The sequence below is a fragment of the Myotis daubentonii genome, chromosome 1 (assembly GCF_963259705.1).
Source record: "Myotis daubentonii chromosome 1, mMyoDau2.1, whole genome shotgun sequence".
NCBI classification, from domain to species: Eukaryota; Metazoa; Chordata; class Mammalia; order Chiroptera; family Vespertilionidae; genus Myotis; species Myotis daubentonii.
In genome coordinates, this window is record NC_081840.1 from 203,898,594 (window position 1) to 203,918,316 (window position 19,723).

The window sequence follows — 19,723 nt, forward strand, 5'->3', positions numbered from 1 at the left end:
ATTTTAAGCCCCAGTTTATGTAGAAGCGTCTCTCACCACAGGCTAGTAAGAATATTTCTGGACTTAAAAATCAATATCTTTGTGTCCTAGTGACCTTGCCATTGACCTTCATAGCCTGGTTAAGAATATGGTTGTTGCCGCCCAGCTGCCTGGTTCAAACCCAGCTGTGTTACCCACTATCTGGTTGACTTTAGGCCAGTTACTTTACCCCTGATATCTCAGTTTCCATGTCTGTAAACTCGGAATAATGATGACATCACTACTGACATGTAGTGAGAACTCAATTAATATTTGCTATTATTACATGGCCTTTATGTTGAAGCATGTCTCTGCTGTGTATATCTATCCCAGCTAATGAGATTGGTCACCTGTAGCTAAATTAGTTTGTCATAATGAATATAGATAATTAGAATAGCTTTAATGAAAAAAGCATTTGAGACATAAAGGGAGAGCCTTTTCATCACAGATGTATTACATTAAAAGATACATAAGCGGCACTAAGTTTTTAACAATTTAAAAATTCAGAAGGAAATCCTTTTCCACAACCACAAACCTCTCTTTGGATCAAGTTGTTCTTTCTTCCTACATAATTCAACTCTGCTTGAAATCATATTGGATTCTTCACTACACAAGGGCAGGATTTGTCAATTATTTTCTTACTAGAGGCCCGGTGCACAAAAATTTGTGCACTCGGGGTTGGGAGAGGAGGTCCCTCAGCCTGGCCTGTGCCCTCTCACAGTCTGGGACCCATCAGGAGATAAGGACCTGCTGGTTTAGGCCTGCTCCCGGGTGGCAGAGGGCAGGCCTAATCCTAGGTGTAACCCTTGGTCGGGCTCAGAGCAGGGCCCATTGGGGAGTTGGGGCCCCGCCTCCTGTCATGCACAGAGCAGGGCGGATTGGGAGGTTGCCATGCCACCCTCAGTCATGCTCAGGGTAGGGCCGATTGGGGGGTTGGGGCACCACCCCCTGTCACACTCAAGGCAGGGTCCATAGGGAGGTTGCAGCACCACTCCTGTCATGCACAGAGCAGGGCCGATCAGAGGGTTGGGGCTCCGCACCCTGTCACACTGATCCCGGTGCTGGGAAGCCTCGCTGCTCCGCTGATCCCAGGGCCAGGACGCCTCTCGGATCCCCTGATCTCTCGGCTCCCCTGATCCCTGGCCCGGAGGCCTCTCGGCTCCGCTGATCACCGGGCCAGGAGGCCTCTGGACTCCGCTGATCACCGGGGCTGGGAGGCCTCTCGGCTGATCACCGGGCCGGGAGGCCTCTGGACTCCGCTGATCACCGGGGCCGGGGGCCTCTAGGCTCCGCTGATCACCGGGGCCGGGGGGCCTCTCGGCTCTGCTGATCACCCGGGCCGGGAGGCCTCTCGGCTCCGCTGATCACCGGGGCGGGAGGCCTCTCGGCTCCGCTGATCACCGGGGCCGGGGGGCCTCTCGGCTCCGCTGATCACCGGGGCGGGAGGCCTCTCGGCTCCGCTGATCACCGGGGCCGGGGGGCCTCTCGGCTCCGCTGATCGCGGGGCCTCCAACTCCGCTGATCACCGGGGCCGGGAGGCCTCTCGGCTCCGCTGATCACCGGGGCCGGGGGGCCTCTCGGCTCTGCTGATCACCCGGGCCGGGAGGCCTCTCGGTTCCGCTGATCACCGGGGCCGGGGGGCCTCTCGGCTCCGCTGATCACCGGGGCCGGGAGGCCTCTCAACTCCGCTGATCACCGGGGCCGGGAGGCCTCTCAGCTCCGCTGATCACCAGGGCCGGGAGGCCTCTCGGCTCCGCTGATCACCGGGCCGGGAGGCCTCTCGGCTCCGCTGATCACCGGGGCGGGAGGCCTCTCGGCTCCGCCATCTTGGCTGACAGTTAATTTGCATATCTCGCTGATTAGCCAATGAAAAAGGTATCGGTTGTACGCCAATTACCATTTTTCTCTTTTATTAGTATAGGATAGGTGTGAGATGTAAGAAAGTCACAAGATAAAATGGGTCAAAAAGTAAAATTTTAGCATCTTTATATTATTTACTCTAATGAATTCAACTTAATAAATGTGTATTGTGGGGTTAATATGTGGTCAACCACTGGGAATTGAGAGGCAAGTAAAACAGCTTTCAGCCCCCGAGCAGGGGAGAGAGACAAAATACCAATAATTAGGCATGTCGGTGTCTATCCAGGAAGTGAAATTGCTGGGGGGAAAGGCAGGTGCTAGGAGACCTTACATGGGATGATGCCCTGGCAAAGGGCCCCAGGGAAGCTTCCCTGAGGAAAAGATATTGGAACTAAGATTTGAAGAATGAGTGGAGTTAACAAAGGAGCATGGGACTGGGGAAAGCATTTCAGACACAGGGAGCCTCTTGGCCGAAAGTCCCAATGAGGGAAGGGGTGGGGCTTGCTTAGGGTGCTGGGACTGGGATGGGCCACTGCATTAGAGGGTGAGCGGGAAGAGGAGCTCACAGCTGCAGGAGAATTGTCAGCAGTGACGGCAGGCTGGTTCTGCCTGACAGGGCTGGGGAGGGGAGCAGGGACCCCTTCTCCCAGGGCTTGGGCCCCATTGAAAATGGAGGCCTTCACAACCCCCAGGTGGGCTCTCTGCCTTCCTGTCTAGTCTCCCAAGGCTCCAGCGACTCCAGCCTCTGCACGTGCCTGTCCCAGGCCTTTGCATATTCCTCTGTCTACGTGGGAAACCCATCCTTCCCTCTTATCCTAACTTGCCCCATCTGCCTGAAGAACTCCTTTGAGAGGCTTTCCCCTTTCTGCCCTTGTTTGGGTCCCTTACATGTACTTCCAGCAAAGTAATGATCACATAGCATTGTAAGGTTCTGTTCCTGATCACATCCCTAATTAGAGCATAAGCTGTCATCGTTTTTATCTTTTAATGCTCAGTGCCTTGTCACATAAATTTGTTACGTAGCAGGCACTCATAGACTGAACTAATGAATGCATGTTGTCTTATGAAATTTCTTTAAGAGACTAAACACGTGGAAATTAGCCTGGCTAGCCTTGCATTTTTTTTTTTTTTTTACTCTACTGACATAAAAAATAAGGAAAGAATGACATCTCTGCAAGGCTATGATATATTGTACATTAATGGTACCTGTAAAGGAGAAAGAGTCCAGTATAATAAAAATTGTCTGAGAATCTATATATATAAAAGCCTAAGTGACTACTAGGACCAAACGACCAGAACAACCGGATGACCGGCTGGTAGCTATGACCCAGATCTTGCTGCTGAGGCCCTGACAGCCCCGAATCTGGTTTACCCGCACCCCGGACCCAGACAGGAGGGAGGAGGGAGCCCGATTCCTCATGGAATCGGCCATTGGTTAGCTTGCTGCTGGGGCCAACCTCACATAATCCCTCCCCCCAGCTGGCCAACCCCCCACCCCCACCATCGACCCCAATCTCTGGCCAGGCTGAGGGACCCCACCCGTGCACGAATTAGTGCACCAGGCCTCTAGTTATAGATAAGAATGACTGTGTGTGTCCACATACTATCATTTATACTTTAAAATGCCTTGAAAGAGTCTCTAGATTCCAGATGATGTTTCTGAGAGTAACTGAGTATAACAGAGGAGAGGTGGAAAGAGAATGGGCAGTAATTTATTATCTTATCCATTTAATCTACCAATGACCAGGAAATCAATGGGAAAACCAGTTTCCTCTCTGCATACCTTAAGGAAAAGCCATTAGGTTGACATTACTGTGATCATTCATTTGGGAACTATAAACCCAATTCTCAGGTCATCATGGCGTGGCCAGTATTGCTTTCCAAGGACACACAGAAAATAGGGGTAACAGCTCTACAGGACTTGTACCCTGATGGTCTCCTTATTGTGTTGGTGCTCATGCCCTACTTATTATTGGGAAAAATGTTTTCTTTTAAAAGGAAAACTAGAGTTGGGAGCAAATGAGTCTTTAATATCATTTAAAATTCACAATTTCAGGATCTTTATATTGGTCTCTCCTTAAATTTTATTTTGCAATCAAATGTATGCACCCATGTAAATATAAAACACTTTTCTTTTCTTTTCTTTCCTTTTCTTTTCTTTTCTTTCTTTTCTTTTTTCATTAAAAGCAACAACTACGTGTGTGTGTGTGTGTGTGTGTGTGTGTGTGTGTGTGTGTGTGTGTTTGATAGGTTGCCTCTTATTTCCTCATTCCTACAGAATCCTTTTGAAATAATTGTGTCGTATTTAGTTGCCAGGAAAACTAATCCAGAAAGAATCTACTCAACATGTGTTCAATATTCTTGGAGACACTGGAAGGAAATTAAAGTTGTGTCATTCCTCAGCTCCACCAGACGGCCTCGATCCTTTAGATCCCAGCGTCAGGAACTTACAAATGATGAAAGCGAATGTACCTTTCCCCCTCTGTAGGTCAGACTCCATGTCAAGAAGGCGGCCAAACATGCCTCTACAATTCCTGCCTTGATTCATGTGCTGGTAGCTCTCGTTGTGACCCCAACACCAGTCTGAATAACTGTAGTAAGTACAGCAGCTGACAAATGCAATCCCCGTGGCAGGATGTGCATTCGGCTTTGTTCTTTCCCGTTGACATTGAAATGCTGAAGTCTGGGATCCCTCCAAAAATATATGTATCTATTTTCTTTTTCTTTTTTCTTTTTTTTTTAAAGCTTGCATGTGGTAGCAGAAGAGAAACAGAATGGTCTTGATGAACTGAAATCAGAAACAACTGTGTCGTTGTGAATGGGCTATAAATCCGCATTGCTTAATATCATTACCATTACTTTCAACTCAGCGTTAGCTCCTATATATTATTTTCTTGGCTCCATCTGCAGGCAGATGCTATTTTTCTTCCCTTTGAAAGTTTAGTTTCAAAAATGGAAACTTTATCCGAGAAGCAAATGTGATGTTCATCTGTATAGCCGCATGAAACTTCGGCTGTCTGTTCTTTTAATAAAATTTATTCTCACCTTTCCAGGAACTCTTGCAGCCGTTATGTTAATGATTTGGTGGCATGTAACAGCTCCAAATGGTGTGAATAGGGGGCTCTCTACACCTGGCTTTCAGGAGGAAGGATTATTAGGGGAGGTAGAATGGGTAGTGGAGGGCTGTGTAGATTCTCACAGGAAATTGAAAATGAATCAGAAAGACTCTGACTCTGATACTCACTTCTTTCACTTTTCATAATTAATTTTTGGTCTCACCTTCAATATGGAGCTTGAAATTAAAAGCAGGTCTGTCACTTTGAGTTGATAAGAAGATGACTTTTTTTAAGAAGATATATTTTTATTGATTTCAGAGAGGCAGAGAGAGAGAGAGAGAGAGAGAGAGAGAGAGAGAGAGAGAGAAACATCAATGATGAAAGAGAATCATTGATTGGCTGCCTCCTGCACTCCCCACACTGGGGATCGAGCCCACAACCTGGGCATGTGCCCTTGACCGGGAATCCAACCTCGATCTCCTGGTTCACAGGTCGATGCTCAACCACTGAGCCACACCAGCCGGGCAAGGTGACTTTTTTAGCACATACCCTCGCCATTGAGGGCCATGGGAAGCTGGGAGGTTGACAGGGTTATGGGTTTGAGTCCTTGGATTTGCTGCAGTTTTAGGGTCCTAGTTTTACTTGGTGATCTTTCTGGGTCAATATAGAGCTTTCTGGTCAATCTGGGGCTGCCCTATAACCATTGGGGAGTCTCCAGGGGTGAAAACAGTGGGAAGGAATTCGAGGAAGGCAGCCACTGACAACCCAGCTGACAGGACTTTTTATTTTCATGAGCACTTAACTGGCTGAGACACAATACCCAGCCCTCCTCCACTTCCCAGGTGAGAGAACAGTGCAGATAGATAGCAGTCTTACTACTAAGACCCACTGCTGTTTACTCACTCTACACTGATTCAAGTGTGTGTGTGCATGCATGTGTGTATGCATGTGCACATGTATGTGTGTGTACACTCATATATATATATATATATATATATTCTGGATCCATCGTTTCACTTTGGTTATCTCCCAACCTGCTCCAGAACTTTTCCAGAATTATTTAGTTACTTCACCTTGAACTTGAGATGAGTAATTTTCAACAGTGACAGTGTCATCTCAAAGACATATATGTATTATTAAAGTTTTGGGAGTTGTCTGATATGGGATGTCACTTACTATTAGACTCAAAAAAGTCAAAAGAACTGTGTTAGCCTGTGTCAAATTTTGGTGAAGAATATTTTATCCTATTTTCTCTCTATTTGAAATGTTCCAAGATTTAAATCTGTTATCTATCAAAAAAAGAAGTTGTAGAAAGGACACTAGATGACTCTGGTTTATACATTTAACCAACATTTACAGCGTGTGCACAATGGTCCGGGTCCTGGGATGGACCCTGGGCATGTTAGTGGTGAAGAAGCAGCATGATTGCTACCTTCCTGCAGGTGACTTTCCAGGGTGGGAGAGCACACTGCCGCCTTCCCACTCATATACACCACTTTGGTCTCTCTCTTTTTAAATTTTTTAAAAATATATATATTTTACTTCATTTCAGAGAGGTAGGGAGAGGGAAAGAGAGATAGAAACATCAATTATAAGAGCGACTCATTGATCAATTGCTTCCTGCATGCCCCACACTGGGGATTGAGCCACAACCTGGGCATATGTCCTGCCAGGGAATCAACCATGACCTTCTCGTTCAAAGGTCAATGCTCAACCACTGAGCCTTGCTGGCTGGGCTTGTTTCTCTTTATATTCTTCAGATACACTCAGTTTCCCCAGTGTCTCACTGTCTCATCACTTCTTCATGCACCATAGATCTCCTGCCCGGTTTGCCCGTATATAGTCAGCACTGACATCCCCTCTTTTGAGTGCCAGGCGCTGGGCTAGTCACTGGTCCCACTCCTGCAGTGTATATGTAGCGAATATGCCTAACCTCCAGTTTAGAGTAAAGATATTAGGCCTTATTTTTCAAAGAGCTTTGGGATCATAGCCGTGCGCTTGGTTTTCTGTAAAGATGGACTGGTAGCATCTCCTCTCAGAAAACTGTGTGCATGTGAAATGTGACTACTTGAAGATCCTTATGCGTAGGGAGATATAATTACTTAGATTCTGAGTCAGGACTGCACAGAACTCTTTCTCTGGCTCCATCCAGTGGAGAATATGAATTTTGAGAATGTGAATATTCTGTCTGCTGGGGCCAGTATCTTACTGGACTTCTAGTCCTTGAAGACACTGGTTCTTGCCATCCCATAAAATATAACTTTCTAATGGTCCCTGAAGATATACTGGGTGGGACCCAGGCATCAGTATGTTTAAAATTCCCAGTTGACTCCAATGCTCAGCCCAGTTGAGAATTATTGATTTAGTGGTCTGCTTATGACTAGGCCACAGAGGTATGTGACATCTCCAAAACTAGATATGAGAAAGTCTTCATAATTTTCCAAAAAGGTGTATGACTTATCTCAGATTCCCAGAAATGACTACAATGAGAAGCAAGCCTATAGAATAGTCAATGAACATATATTCATAGCCCATGGATACAGACAACAATGTGGTTAGGACCAGAGGGAGGTAAGGGCAGGGTCTGGGTGGAGGAGGGCACAAGAGAGGAAATGGGGGACATCTGCAAAAATTTCAACAATAAAAACAAAAATCTATAAACTACATCTCTGATGACATTGTGTACTGATAGGCTTGAAGTATCACAGTATCACCACATATACTCATAGTCCAGAATCCTTAACATCTTTGGGCCCTTCTGGGAGGCAAAATACAGAACAACACAGACATATCCTTTGTCTGGCGTGGAGGGACTAATTATCCCTCTGCTTTGTAATGTGCAGTCCAGACATCTGGGGGAGCCTAGGACAGAGCAGCTCTTGGGCACTAGTCTCTCTCTGCCCTCGGCTCCCTTGGTCACTGTGGATGCTTGCCTCAGGGGCTCTCCCAAACTGTCCACTGTGTTCCATCAACCGTTAGTTCTACATGCATTCTTTTCTTCAACACCAAGACCTTGAATAATTTTCCAAGGTCTATGTATTTTCTGCCCTCTCTTTGCCCTCTCTAGTTGGAAGGAATAAATAACATGGTGTGTGGCAAAAAGCCAAACACCACAATGGCTGGGAACTTCAGTCCTTGGAAGCAAAGGAGATGAGAGGAATGAGTGCTTTGTGAGAGCATCCCCAACCAGTCAGTAAAAAATGAATGACTGAATTAGAATATTACTATTTGTGATGCAGTGATTGAATGGGTCAAGGCATTGAGCATCTATGTCTGCAGATGTCACACAAAAAGAGGACGTGTGCCCTCTGATGAAAGAACCCAGCAGCACCTTCTGCCAAGGGATGAATCCCAACCAAGCCTCTCTATTTGTATTCAATTATCAGTGCTCAGGAAACAGGGAAGGCAGTGCAATGTGTTCAACTGCACCAAGACTGTGTAAGCAGCAAAATCTGGCACATTCTAAGGCCTGATCCCTGGGTTCTTCAGTAGTTAAAGCTATAAGGAAAAATAAAGGCATGGAGGGGGAACCCAGATATTATAAGATACTTAAAAGACAAGTTAAAAAAATAACTCAGGTGGTGCATACTTATGTAATCTATACTAATAAAAGCTTAGGTGGCCCTCGTGCCCTTGCACGACACCATCATGTCATCACAAGATGGCGGACCCCACGTCGTCACAAGATGGCCACCCCCATGTTGTCACAAGATGGACACAACAAGATGGCCAGCAGGGGAGGGTAGTTGGGGGTGATTGGGCTGGCAGGGGAGGGAAGTTGGGGGTGATCAGACCAGCAGGGGAGCAGTTAAGCGTCAATAAGGCCGGCAGGGGAGTGGTTAGGGGCAATCAGGCAGGCAGGCAGGCAGGTGAATGGTTAGGAGCCAGCATTCCCAGATTGTAAGAGGGACATCCCTCTTACAATCAGTAAGGAGTTCCAGATTGGAGAGGGTGCAGGCCGAGCTGAGGGACACCCCCCTATTGCATGAATTTCATGCACCAGGGCTCTAGTAAAACTATAAAAAAGAACAAGGAAGTGATAACTCTGGTACCCAGTAGTTACATTGGGGGGAGCAGAGAAGGCTGATATAAGACATATACATAGGAAGGGGATGCTCGGCAAAGTTCAATTTCTTGAACTTGATGGAAGTTACAAGGGTGTCCACCTTATAATAACTCATCATGCTATTAAAAATAATAATGTACATATGTTGAATCATTATGTTCTACACCTGCAACTAATATAATATGTGTATTATATCTCAAAAATAATAAGGATAGCGATAGCGTTTGAAGCAAGGATAAATCATGGAATATTATATATGCCAACGGGTGTTGAAAAGTGACATTTTCTCATGTAAATAACCATCATTTAGTACATGATTTCCAGGAGCTTCAGAGTATTTCCTCACAAGGATATAACATCATTTAGTTAACAATCTGTCTTTGGGTTGAGTTTAATAAATCTTGTTTCAGACTTTGAAAGGTCGAATACTACTGAGACTCCATCAGGATCATTTTCTTTTCCCAACAGATATTCCTGAAATCTCATTTAGGTTCAGCTTACTGTGCTAGGCACTGTGTCGCTCACATTGGAAATGGTGCTGTGGCATTTGAGCATCCTCACATGTTTGTGACTCGGTTGCCCTCTAGTGGCTATTGCAACTCTGGCTAGGGAGTGAGTCTAATGCAATAAAGAAACTTATTGGTATCGTAAATCATAGAATTTGAGGCTGACAGATATCATGAGAATTTCTTTTGCTTAGTACTCCATGAAGAATGCATTATGAAAGAATTAATCACAAGATTCAGTCAATCTTACAACATTCAATAAAGGTCTCTAGAATAATAAATGATAATAACTTAATCCATTCATCCCCCTCAGTTCTGAAACACTTAAAGGTTAAATCTTATCCCAGATCAAAAGCAGTAAGTTCTCCATACATCTAAAGGGGAAAAAGTTATTCATGTGACATAGCTATTAATCAACTAAATGAAATGCACTAATAAAAAGTTAAAACTTGATAGGGTGGTAGGGGAGCAGAGAGAAAGGAAAGACATGTAAGAAAAAAGAGACTGCGATACTGCATAAAAATCTGTGTGGATGATCCCATTTTTGTGGAACTGTAATTTTAAAATTAGAAAAAATATAGAGTTGAGCTTCATCCACTGACTTGGAAATGGTCATGATAAATAATTAAACAACAAAAAGTTGAAGAGTAATAGGAATAGTGCAATTCTCTATGGCAAAAATGAGCACACGCTCTGTCTTTGTGTGTAAAGTCTTGTATGAGTAGATATGAGCAGTGGAAAGCAAGGAAGGCTTCAGACTCATCTGAGGGTTTGAGAGAAAGTGAGAGAACAGGGAGTGGGAGATGATGAACTTTTTTTACTTTATGCATCTTTGTATTGTTTTTATTGTTAAGAGGAACATTCGTTTTAAAAATAATCTAAAATAAAAATATGCCAATGTTTCTCCTCTGTCGTAAATCAAAGGAAATGATCAACTGAACCAACCTCATACTCTCTCTGTTTCTTTTTTCAATTATAGTTTACATTCAATATTATTTTGTATGAGTGTCAGCTGTACAGCATAGTGATTAGACAAACATATACTTCACAAAGCGTTCTCCCTGATAGTTCCAGTACCCACCTGGCACCATGCACAGTTATTACAATATTATTGACTATATTTCCTATGCTGTACTACCCTCCCTATTTCTTTCTCTTCTCTCCACCCTGTACTCATCCTTAAGATTTTGTTACATCTTCCCATGTAAACTGAGAGTATGTTACACTTTGTCTATACAGCTTTTCAGCTGGCCAATGCCAGGCTTCTTATCAGCATAATCCCTGTGAAGCCCTCAGATTCTTTAACATGTGGTCCTGGAGCTGTCTTAGTATTTCACCCCAGTTTTCATTACCAATCTATTAGTGCACATACCACTTCCTAGTCAAATAACTACATTTAATTGAAATACTTACTGTTAATCAGGCATGGAGTCTTCAGTCAGCTTGGGCCGATCCTAGGAAGACACTCATTTGATTATCCTCTCATCTCGGGTATGTCTACTATGGACAGAGAGGGAGGAGGGGTCCTTTCTATGGCATCCCCCAAACCTGCCCAAATCCCTGTGAGGCGTCCTGAGCCTCTCTTGCTCCACCTTGTCTCTCTGGGCTCCTTGCCACCATCCCAGCGGCTCACGTTCTGCTATAGCTGCCAGCATGTGTGTCTTCCTATGAAGAGTGTGGAGTGTCTCAATGGTGGGGACTAAACTTGTTATTATTTTTATATATTTAGTGCCTAGGATAGTTCCCGACACTTTCTCCTCCCTTCCTTCCTTCCTTCCTTCCTTCCTTCCTTCCTTCCTTCCTTCCTTCCTTCCTTCCTTCCCTCCCTCCCTCCCTCCCTCCCTCCCTCCCTCCCTCCCTCCTTCCTTCCTTCCTTCCTTCCTTCCTTCCTTCCTTCCTTCCTTCCTTCCTTCCTCCCTTCATCCCTCCCTCCCTCCCTCTCTTCCTTCCTTCCTTCCTTCCTTCCTTCCTTCCTTCCTTCCTTCCTTCCTTCCTTCCTTCCTTCCCCGCTTCCTTCCGGCACTGTCCTTGGTGCTGACTTTGAGATTAATGTGTGTAGTCTCATTTCTCAAAACCATCCATGGGGAGGGGGGTGCGAATAGTAAAGAATACAGAAGAATTTGTAATATCTTATTCAATAAAGGGGAAAAAAAGAAAAAAGAATACAGCAGAGGAAAATGCAGTAGCCATGCTGGAGATGCTATGGCTCTCAGCAGAAACTCAGTCTGGGAGTGGGAAGTCTTCGTGGAAGAGGTGACTGATGAGTCCTGCAGACTAAGGAGGAGTAGCTTGGTGGGGAGGATGGGAAAGGATTATTCCAGGCAGTGGGTACTCTATGTACTGGCAGCTGGAACTGCGACTGCATTTGAGTGGTGATTACAAGTATGCCAAGCAAAGAAAGGGATAAGAGAGGAGCCAACTGGGCTCACAAAGGCATTCACTTCTTAAAATATCTGGTGTTGCCAAGGAAATACTGCTGACCAGATAGTTGTAGGCAATGAGGCTGGAAAGTCAGGGTGTCACTGGAGTGTGAAATAGCATTGGATGCCAACCTAATGGGTTCGGATTTTACCTCATTGGAAATGATATCTAACAGATCTCGGGCTCCTCTGCCCCTGAATCTCATAGCTTTAATATATACATTTTTTATTGATTTCAGAAAGGAAGGGAAAGGGAGAAAGAGATAGAAGCATCAATGATGAGAGAATCATCAATCAGCTGCCTCCTGCACACCCCCCCACTTGGGATCAAGTCAGCAACCCGAGCGTGTACCCTGGCTGGGAATCACACCGTGACCTCCTGGTTTGTGGGTCGATACTCAACCACTGAACCACACCAGCTGGGATTGTAGCTTTATATTTAAATCCATTAATCAACAATGAAATGTAGAAAAATTATTTAATGCCCACTTTAGTCAAATTCATTGTTTGTTTTTTTATGGCTATAAAGATGATGAAGAACATACAAGTTTAGAAGTCATAAATAGAAGAAAACAAAGTGAGTAAAAGAATCAAGAAAAAGATCCACTTTCAGATAAGTTGAACCAAAGGAAAATATGAGAAAGACTTTCTAAATCATGTGTGCTGGGCACTGTTTAGCAGCCACACACACAGAAATGAATCTTGATTTGGCACTTTATTAACCAAATTACTTAATTTTCTATAGCAGTGTTATATGTTGCTTGTATTCTAGTCTTAGCTACTTTAAAGAGAAAGTAGACTTCAAAATTTTGTAAGTTTTAAAGAAACAGTTACATATGCGAAATTAATATATGTATGTGTCTGTTCATGTGTTTTCTTGGCAGGTCAATGTGAACCAATTACCTTGGAACTCTGCATGAATTTGCCCTACAACTATACACATTACCCAAATTACTTTGGCCACAGGACTCAGAAGGAAGCGTCCATCAGCTGGGAGTCCTCTCTTTTCCCTGCACTTGTTCAAACCAACTGTTACAAATATCTCATGTTCTTTGCCTGCACCATCTTGGTACCGAAATGTGATATGAATACAAGCCAACGTATCCCCCCTTGCAGGTAACACAGTTGGGTCTCTCCTATTACCTCAAACATCCTCATTTTTCCTTGGGGAGAACTGAAGGAAGGAAGACTTAGTCCGAGTTTAGACGAAGTGCGTATCTTGCCAAGGAGCTCTGTATTTAACAAATTACATATTTAAAAGGTAAGGAAGCAGGAATTAGAAAATGAATAATTGAATAAGAATTCATTCCTGAATGAGGGAGGTATAAAGTGCCTTTCATAATAGTTTCTGTACTTCAATCAAATAAAATTACATGTGTGTCATTTTGGTTGATCAAGAAGTGTTTTGAAAGATGTGAGTTAGCAGAAGACCAGGTGTATCTGCCTCTTTCCCTGCAGCAATGCTGTGTTAAAAATGCTGCTTTTAAATATATATAATGATTTCAGAGAGGAAGGGAGAAGGAGAGAGAGATAGAAACATCAGTGATGAGAGAGAATCATTATCTGGCTGCCTCTTGCACACCCCCCATTGGGGATCAAGCCTGCAACCCAGGCATGTGACTGGAATTGAACCATGACCTGGTTCATAGGTCAACACTCAACCGCTGAGCCACAACAGCTGGGTTAAAATGCTGCCTTCTTGTAGCACTTAGAGGTTAGCTATGTTACACAAGGAATGGCCTGAAAAGGACCTAAGGCCGGCTTCACAGGCTGGACAGGGGATGGACATTGCTGACTATTTCCTACCTACTTGAGTTAAATAAGGGACAACATTTCAAGAGTGCAGCTTGGACTTAAGATATGAATGATATCTATGGGTTAAAGAGCGTTGCTATGGAGTCCACTGTCTGATCAAGTTCTGGCTCTTCTCACCCTGGTGTATAGCCTGAAACTGGTTCCTCAGGTTCTCCCAGCCTCAGTTCCTGTATCCTGTATTACTGGATAGTGATGGTGGTTTTGAGATGAAATGAAAGTGCATAAATGCAACGTGCTGCTCATTGATTGTAAGAACACGATGCCCCGATGATAGGGCACGAGCACAGCTGCTTAGCCCAGTGTGGTCCCTCTTCTATGCCAGGTGTTAGGGGCTGTAGTCAGAGATCGTGCATTTAGGAGTCAGCTATCTTGGAGGTGGGTGGCTGCTCTCCCCAGTGCTGTTTTCCATCAAAGGGTGAATCTACAGATGTGCCTGTCTCCATGTGAGTGGTAACTATGGAAACCATATGTTGAGATCAGAAGTCACTTAGAAGCTTAAGAAAAAGCAATAATGACAATATGGTGGACAGATGGAAACGCAATAAATTATATACTGAATATCAGATGGATGACAAGGTAGGGGCACCTACAGAGTAGGGCAGGAAACAATAAAATTGCAGAAGGACTTGAGGAACTGAACAATTCATACCAATAGAGTAAAACTTACTGTTGGTTTGTGCACACATAATTCTGAAAATTTCTGTTAAATGCCTTTTGAAGTGCCACTAATAAACTACCTACCAATTTTATTCTACGGATTTCTAAAGCTTATTTCCTTTTTGCTGGGCAAGGTCAATGATAGCGAATAATTGCTTTTAGTAGTACTTAACAAATTCTTGTGTTTGACTTTCTTTTCATATGTATGTAAAAATTTCCCTAGTGCAGTATTCTCTGGGACAAATTTACACTCACATATAATTTATAATTTTAGGCTTAAATTTCATATCAAAATGCCTAAGATGAGGCTGATCCTGAGACATTTTGCTGAACTTCTTTTAGATACTTTAGTTCTGTTTCTTGGGTTTACACATACACATACATCTTTCATTTTTGGTGAATTTTACATTTTGATACTTATTTAGATGATAAAACTTTTATATTATAACAAGAATAATATCCTAAAATTCATGGAGTAATACATAGTTGCTTTTGTCAAGCCTTTTTATTTTAAAATTAGTTTTTAATTATGAATAAGAAAAATCTAACATTCTCAAGCCCTTACTTTTGTTAAATACCTTAAGGTACTTCACCACCTCATCCTCAATATCACCTTCTGAGGGAGACCCCTGCCATCAGGTCTGTGGTTTTGGCTCAGCACCACACAGCTAGGGATGAGGACAGCGCCCCCTGCAGTTTCCATGCTGTGTGTTGTACTATTTCCATTTTATAGAAGAAAAAAAAAAAGGAAATGATAGAGTCAAGCACTACATAGTCTTTCATATAAATTAGGTATTATGTGAATAATTAAAGTATCAGCAGCAACCAATTTATATACACTTTTTATAAATCTGCAACAAACTGTTCAATCCAACAGGCAGTTATCGAACACTAATTGAACTTCCTGTTTTTGCAAAACGGATGTGGGAACGCCATGGATTTGTCTCTTCCCCGCCCCACCACCACCACATTCCTCTGCTAAACCAGCAAGGAGTTATACTATGTCTTGTCCAGACTTAAATCTAGACAGAGCTTTATCTGCAACTTCCTGATTCAATTGCTAACCATTCCCTACCTTGTTGAAATTAACTTACAGTTTAAAGTTTGAGACTTTTGACAAATAAGAATGTATTTAAAAGGAAATAAGAAATTTACCCAAAAGCTTACTTTAGTTGTGTCTGTTTTTTAAAAAAATTATTTAACTAATTTCTTGGTGATATATTGAGGCAAAACCATGTCCCACTCCATCCCTCAATAGGAAGTAAAGGCATCTTTCATGAGACATGTTGATACCTCAGTTTAATAATATTCTGGGTACAAATGAGAACACAAATGAAAGCACCTAGCACAATGCTTAGTATATATTTTCTTTCAAAAGAAAAAACACACAAAAACCCCAACAAACTTTATTTTAACCAACCTGAACTCGTTATAGAGGGTTTGGGAGAGGTACCAGCTTTTCAACAATATTGGTCTACGTGGAAGGAAGGAAGGGATGAATGCCGTAGGTAAGCCAGGTGGGCCCATGAAACGGCTCACACAGCTGGTCACCAGAGGGAGAGAACGCTGAGGCTGAGGGTGTTGTAGAGATGCCATGACCGTTGGTGGGAGACTATCCACACTGATATTGGGGACTTCCCAGCTCGGAACAAAAATGTTGGAGAATGTGTCTGTCAAAAAAAAAAAAAAAAAAAAAAAAAAAGAAGGGAAAATGAGAAGGGACTCTGTGTCCTGGATGGTTAGGGTACAGACTTGCAACTAGGAGACAAACAGGTCCTGGAGAGCTAGTGCACAGTCTAGTGAACATAGACAGCAATATTGCGCTGTAGTCAAACTCACAGAGAGTCTAGATCTTAAGTCGTCCAGCCCCAAAAAGAACTGATAATTGTGTGATAGGGGTGCCAACTATAGCTCCAACAGCGATGTTATTACAATACATAAACATATCAAATCAACATGTTTTTCTTGTTAAATGACACAGCGTTACATTAAATGAAACACAGACAATATTTCTATTTCTGCAGCGAAGTTTCTTTTGGTGAAAGGATGCTGCTGGGAGGTACTCCCTTTGTAGAGTTATTATTTGTTTTGGTTTCCCAAATACCTATTATGTGCAAGTGCCTCCATATACAGGGGTAGGCAAAAGTAGGCTCACAGTTGTGCGAATGGAAAATAATACAATGATTAATAAATAACAGTACAAGAATAAACTCTGTTTCACATACAACTGTAAACCTACCTTTGTCCACCCCTGTATATTGATACACATGCACACCAAATACATACACCACACAGAGACACACCCACAGAGCATTAAAACCCAACACAGACTCCCAACATACATACAACTCCCAACATACATACATGTAGTTATTCCTGCCTCTACTGTTTTGTCTTCCTTGCTCTTTCAGAGCTCTGTGTGAACACTCCAAAGAACGCTGCGAGTCTGTTCTTGGGATCGTGGGCCTACAGTGGCCTGAAGACACAGATTGCAACCAGTTTCCCCAGGAAAATTCGGACAATCAAACCTGCCTAATGCCTGACGAAGACGTGGAAGGTTAATTTATAAATTAATTTCTGTGGGGTATCTAATATGGATGAACATATTAGTTCCTTTTTTGAAGTCTCTCTGTTGCTATTTTATATATATATGCAGGAATAACTACATGTATGTATGTTGGGAGTTGTATGTATGTTGGGAGTCTGTGTTGGGTTTTAATGCTCTGTGGGTGTGTCTCTGTGTGGTGTATGTATTTGGTGTGCATGTGTATCAATATACAGGGGTGGACAAAGGTAGGTTTACAGTTGTATGTGAAACAGAGTTTATTCTTGTACTGTTATTTATTATATATATTCAGTTGCCACTCAGGCTTTATAGGACAGTGAATTGCTTTGAAAATTGATTGCTTTGAAGAATTTGGTCCTCATTTGTTAGACATGGTCTTTATTTTTAAAATGAATTGCAGAGATGAATTTAATAATACAAGTCTTTATTTTAACCACACTTAACTCACAGAGCCCATTACATATGGATGCTGCTCTTATTCTAGGGTTTCTGAAGGTAATAGTTAGGACTTGGTTCCTTCAACTGCAAAGCATTTGGAGATCTTGGCAATATGGGAGCTCAGGCGGAGAAACGAAATGGGGGACCAGTCCCAGGTGGAAAGACTAGAATGGGAAACAGCCGTGACATGTAGGGCAGCTGGGTAGGTAGAAGCGTGGGCTCCACAGGACATTTTAGGCTCTGGCAGCGTTAGGATGTCCATTCAGGAAGAGCGTTAATTTCTGGAAAGTGTAAACACTGATCTGGAGAAGTGATGACAGAGATGCAGGAGGAAGATGCTGATAAGCAGACAGAAGACGGCGATTTCAACTTCGCAGAGGGCCTGACTTATCCTCAGTAATCGCTCCTTGCCCACATTCCACACAGTAAGTAGATAAATGAGCTGATGGTCCTGGGGTTTCTGTTTACTGACAGTAATGTGTCCCATTGTTTTTCAACAGAATGCTCACCTAGTCACTTCAAGTGTGACTCAGGACGGTGTGTGCTGGCCTCCAGAAGATGCGATGGCGAGCCCGACTGTGACGATGACAGCGATGAGGAAAACTGTGGTATGTGTGTGAGATGGCACTTTTCTTGAATACACTAACAACTGGTTGGGATAAGGGACTGTGTTCAAGAAATATCAACTGTTCATGGATAGTTCTAAATAGTGATTAGGATTGAATGCTAATATATTTTCTTCTTAATCATCAAATGGCAAGGCATGAATTGATGTGTTTTTCCTGTTAACTCGATTGATTTTCCCTAAATTACACTTCTATTTATAAGCTTGATGAAAAATTGGGTGTCCCAAAAATGTATACACACACTTTGAGTAATTATAATGGCAGGGGCTATTGAAATACATTTCATTTGCAAAACTGAGCCATCAGCTTTTAAAGTGTGTATATGTTATTTTGGGACACTCTGTACATGCAAACCCTTAGTAGAAGGAGAAGCACGTCACTAAAGTAAGGAATTAGTTTTGTTATTAGAGATTATAAAGCAGTTGTCATCGGTCTTTGCATATGATTACCATGCATTTAGGTATCTAGATACAAAGAGACAGAGTTCAGGCTCCAATGTTCAAATTTAATTGGGAATTATTTTCATGCCCTCTCCAATTTTGCATCTATTGGCAAAGGGTAAAACGCTTTCTGGCGTTTCTGCCATTGGACTCCAAAATCACTCATGGAAAGGCCAGAAATGCCAATAGTAATTTAAGTGGCACTAATTCCCATTTTATGTCTCTGCAAACCTTTGTATTTGTAACCTCAGAATGTGTCAGGGAATAGAAAACAGACAATGCTTTTTACTAAACAATATTCTAGAGTAAGGCAAAACAACCGAAAAGCTATCCAAAGATTAGGTTGGTTATGATGATTTAGCTTAGTCTGCTTTTAAAAATTGACACTTTTTTTTTTTTTTACCATCAAAGCACATAAAGAAATACATCTTTTGAAATCATTTTATTCTTTTGGCCTTTTAAGTATAAATACTACCTTGCTCCCCAAAGTGAATTTTCCATAGTAAACAGTGCCCTTTTGGGCTAGACAAAACGTCACAATCAATCAATTGAAATCCTATCAGCTGCTATAAATAAGGACAAGCGCATCTTCTAGAAAATTAGAACTGTCAGAATAACGGTACAATGACTGGGATAATTTTGTTAGGGAGGAACATACAGTGTTTTGAGAAGCGACTGTCGTTTGCTTGTTTGTGGTTTTTATGTAGAGAAATAAATCAAAACCCATTGAATATTTCTTATCTGAGTGATTTATTGAGAATCTATTGAATTGTTTGCTAACTATGACTTTAATGGGTGATGGTATTCTGAGATGCATTTTTACACGGATTATCTTAGATGATTCAAAGCAGTTACATGGTACCTACTGAGGTGGATAGACCTAAATTTACAGTAAGGTACTAAACATTTGAGAAATTTAAAAGTTTAGTTTAAAAGAAGAATCTTACCAGGACTAAAAGATCTGAGTTCTAGAATATACTCTGCAAAAAAAGAAATCCGAAGCACTATAGGTTTTGAATCATCCTAAAATATCAGGTTTCTCAGTAAGTCATGAGTTTTCATGAACACTTTAGTCACATAATCAAAATGATACAGGAAGTTTTCTCATCCCTATCAAACACTCAAAATATTGATGCACTACTGAGAGATCTTGTTAAGGAAACGAGAGTGGGAGGGGAATTAATACATTTGGAGTTACATTAATTGCTCCAACAGTATTAAGTCATGAGAACACCCACTACCTTTTCCAAAGTGA

At 42.5% G+C, this 19,723-nt stretch overlaps 1 protein-coding gene across 1 annotated transcript in view; it reads left to right on the forward strand.

Annotated features, from left to right (window-relative positions):
- The window catches only part of CORIN (corin, serine peptidase), a 217,925-nt gene that overhangs the window by 156,271 nt on the left and 41,931 nt on the right, over nucleotides 1-19,723 (forward strand). The window contains exons 10-13 of the mRNA XM_059671920.1: nucleotides 4,367-4,474; nucleotides 12,811-13,042; nucleotides 16,810-16,955; nucleotides 17,903-18,010. Coding sequence (XP_059527903.1) covers nucleotides 4,367-4,474; nucleotides 12,811-13,042; nucleotides 16,810-16,955; nucleotides 17,903-18,010 — 594 coding nt within the window. The remainder of the gene's footprint in view (nucleotides 1-4,366; nucleotides 4,475-12,810; nucleotides 13,043-16,809; nucleotides 16,956-17,902; nucleotides 18,011-19,723) is intronic.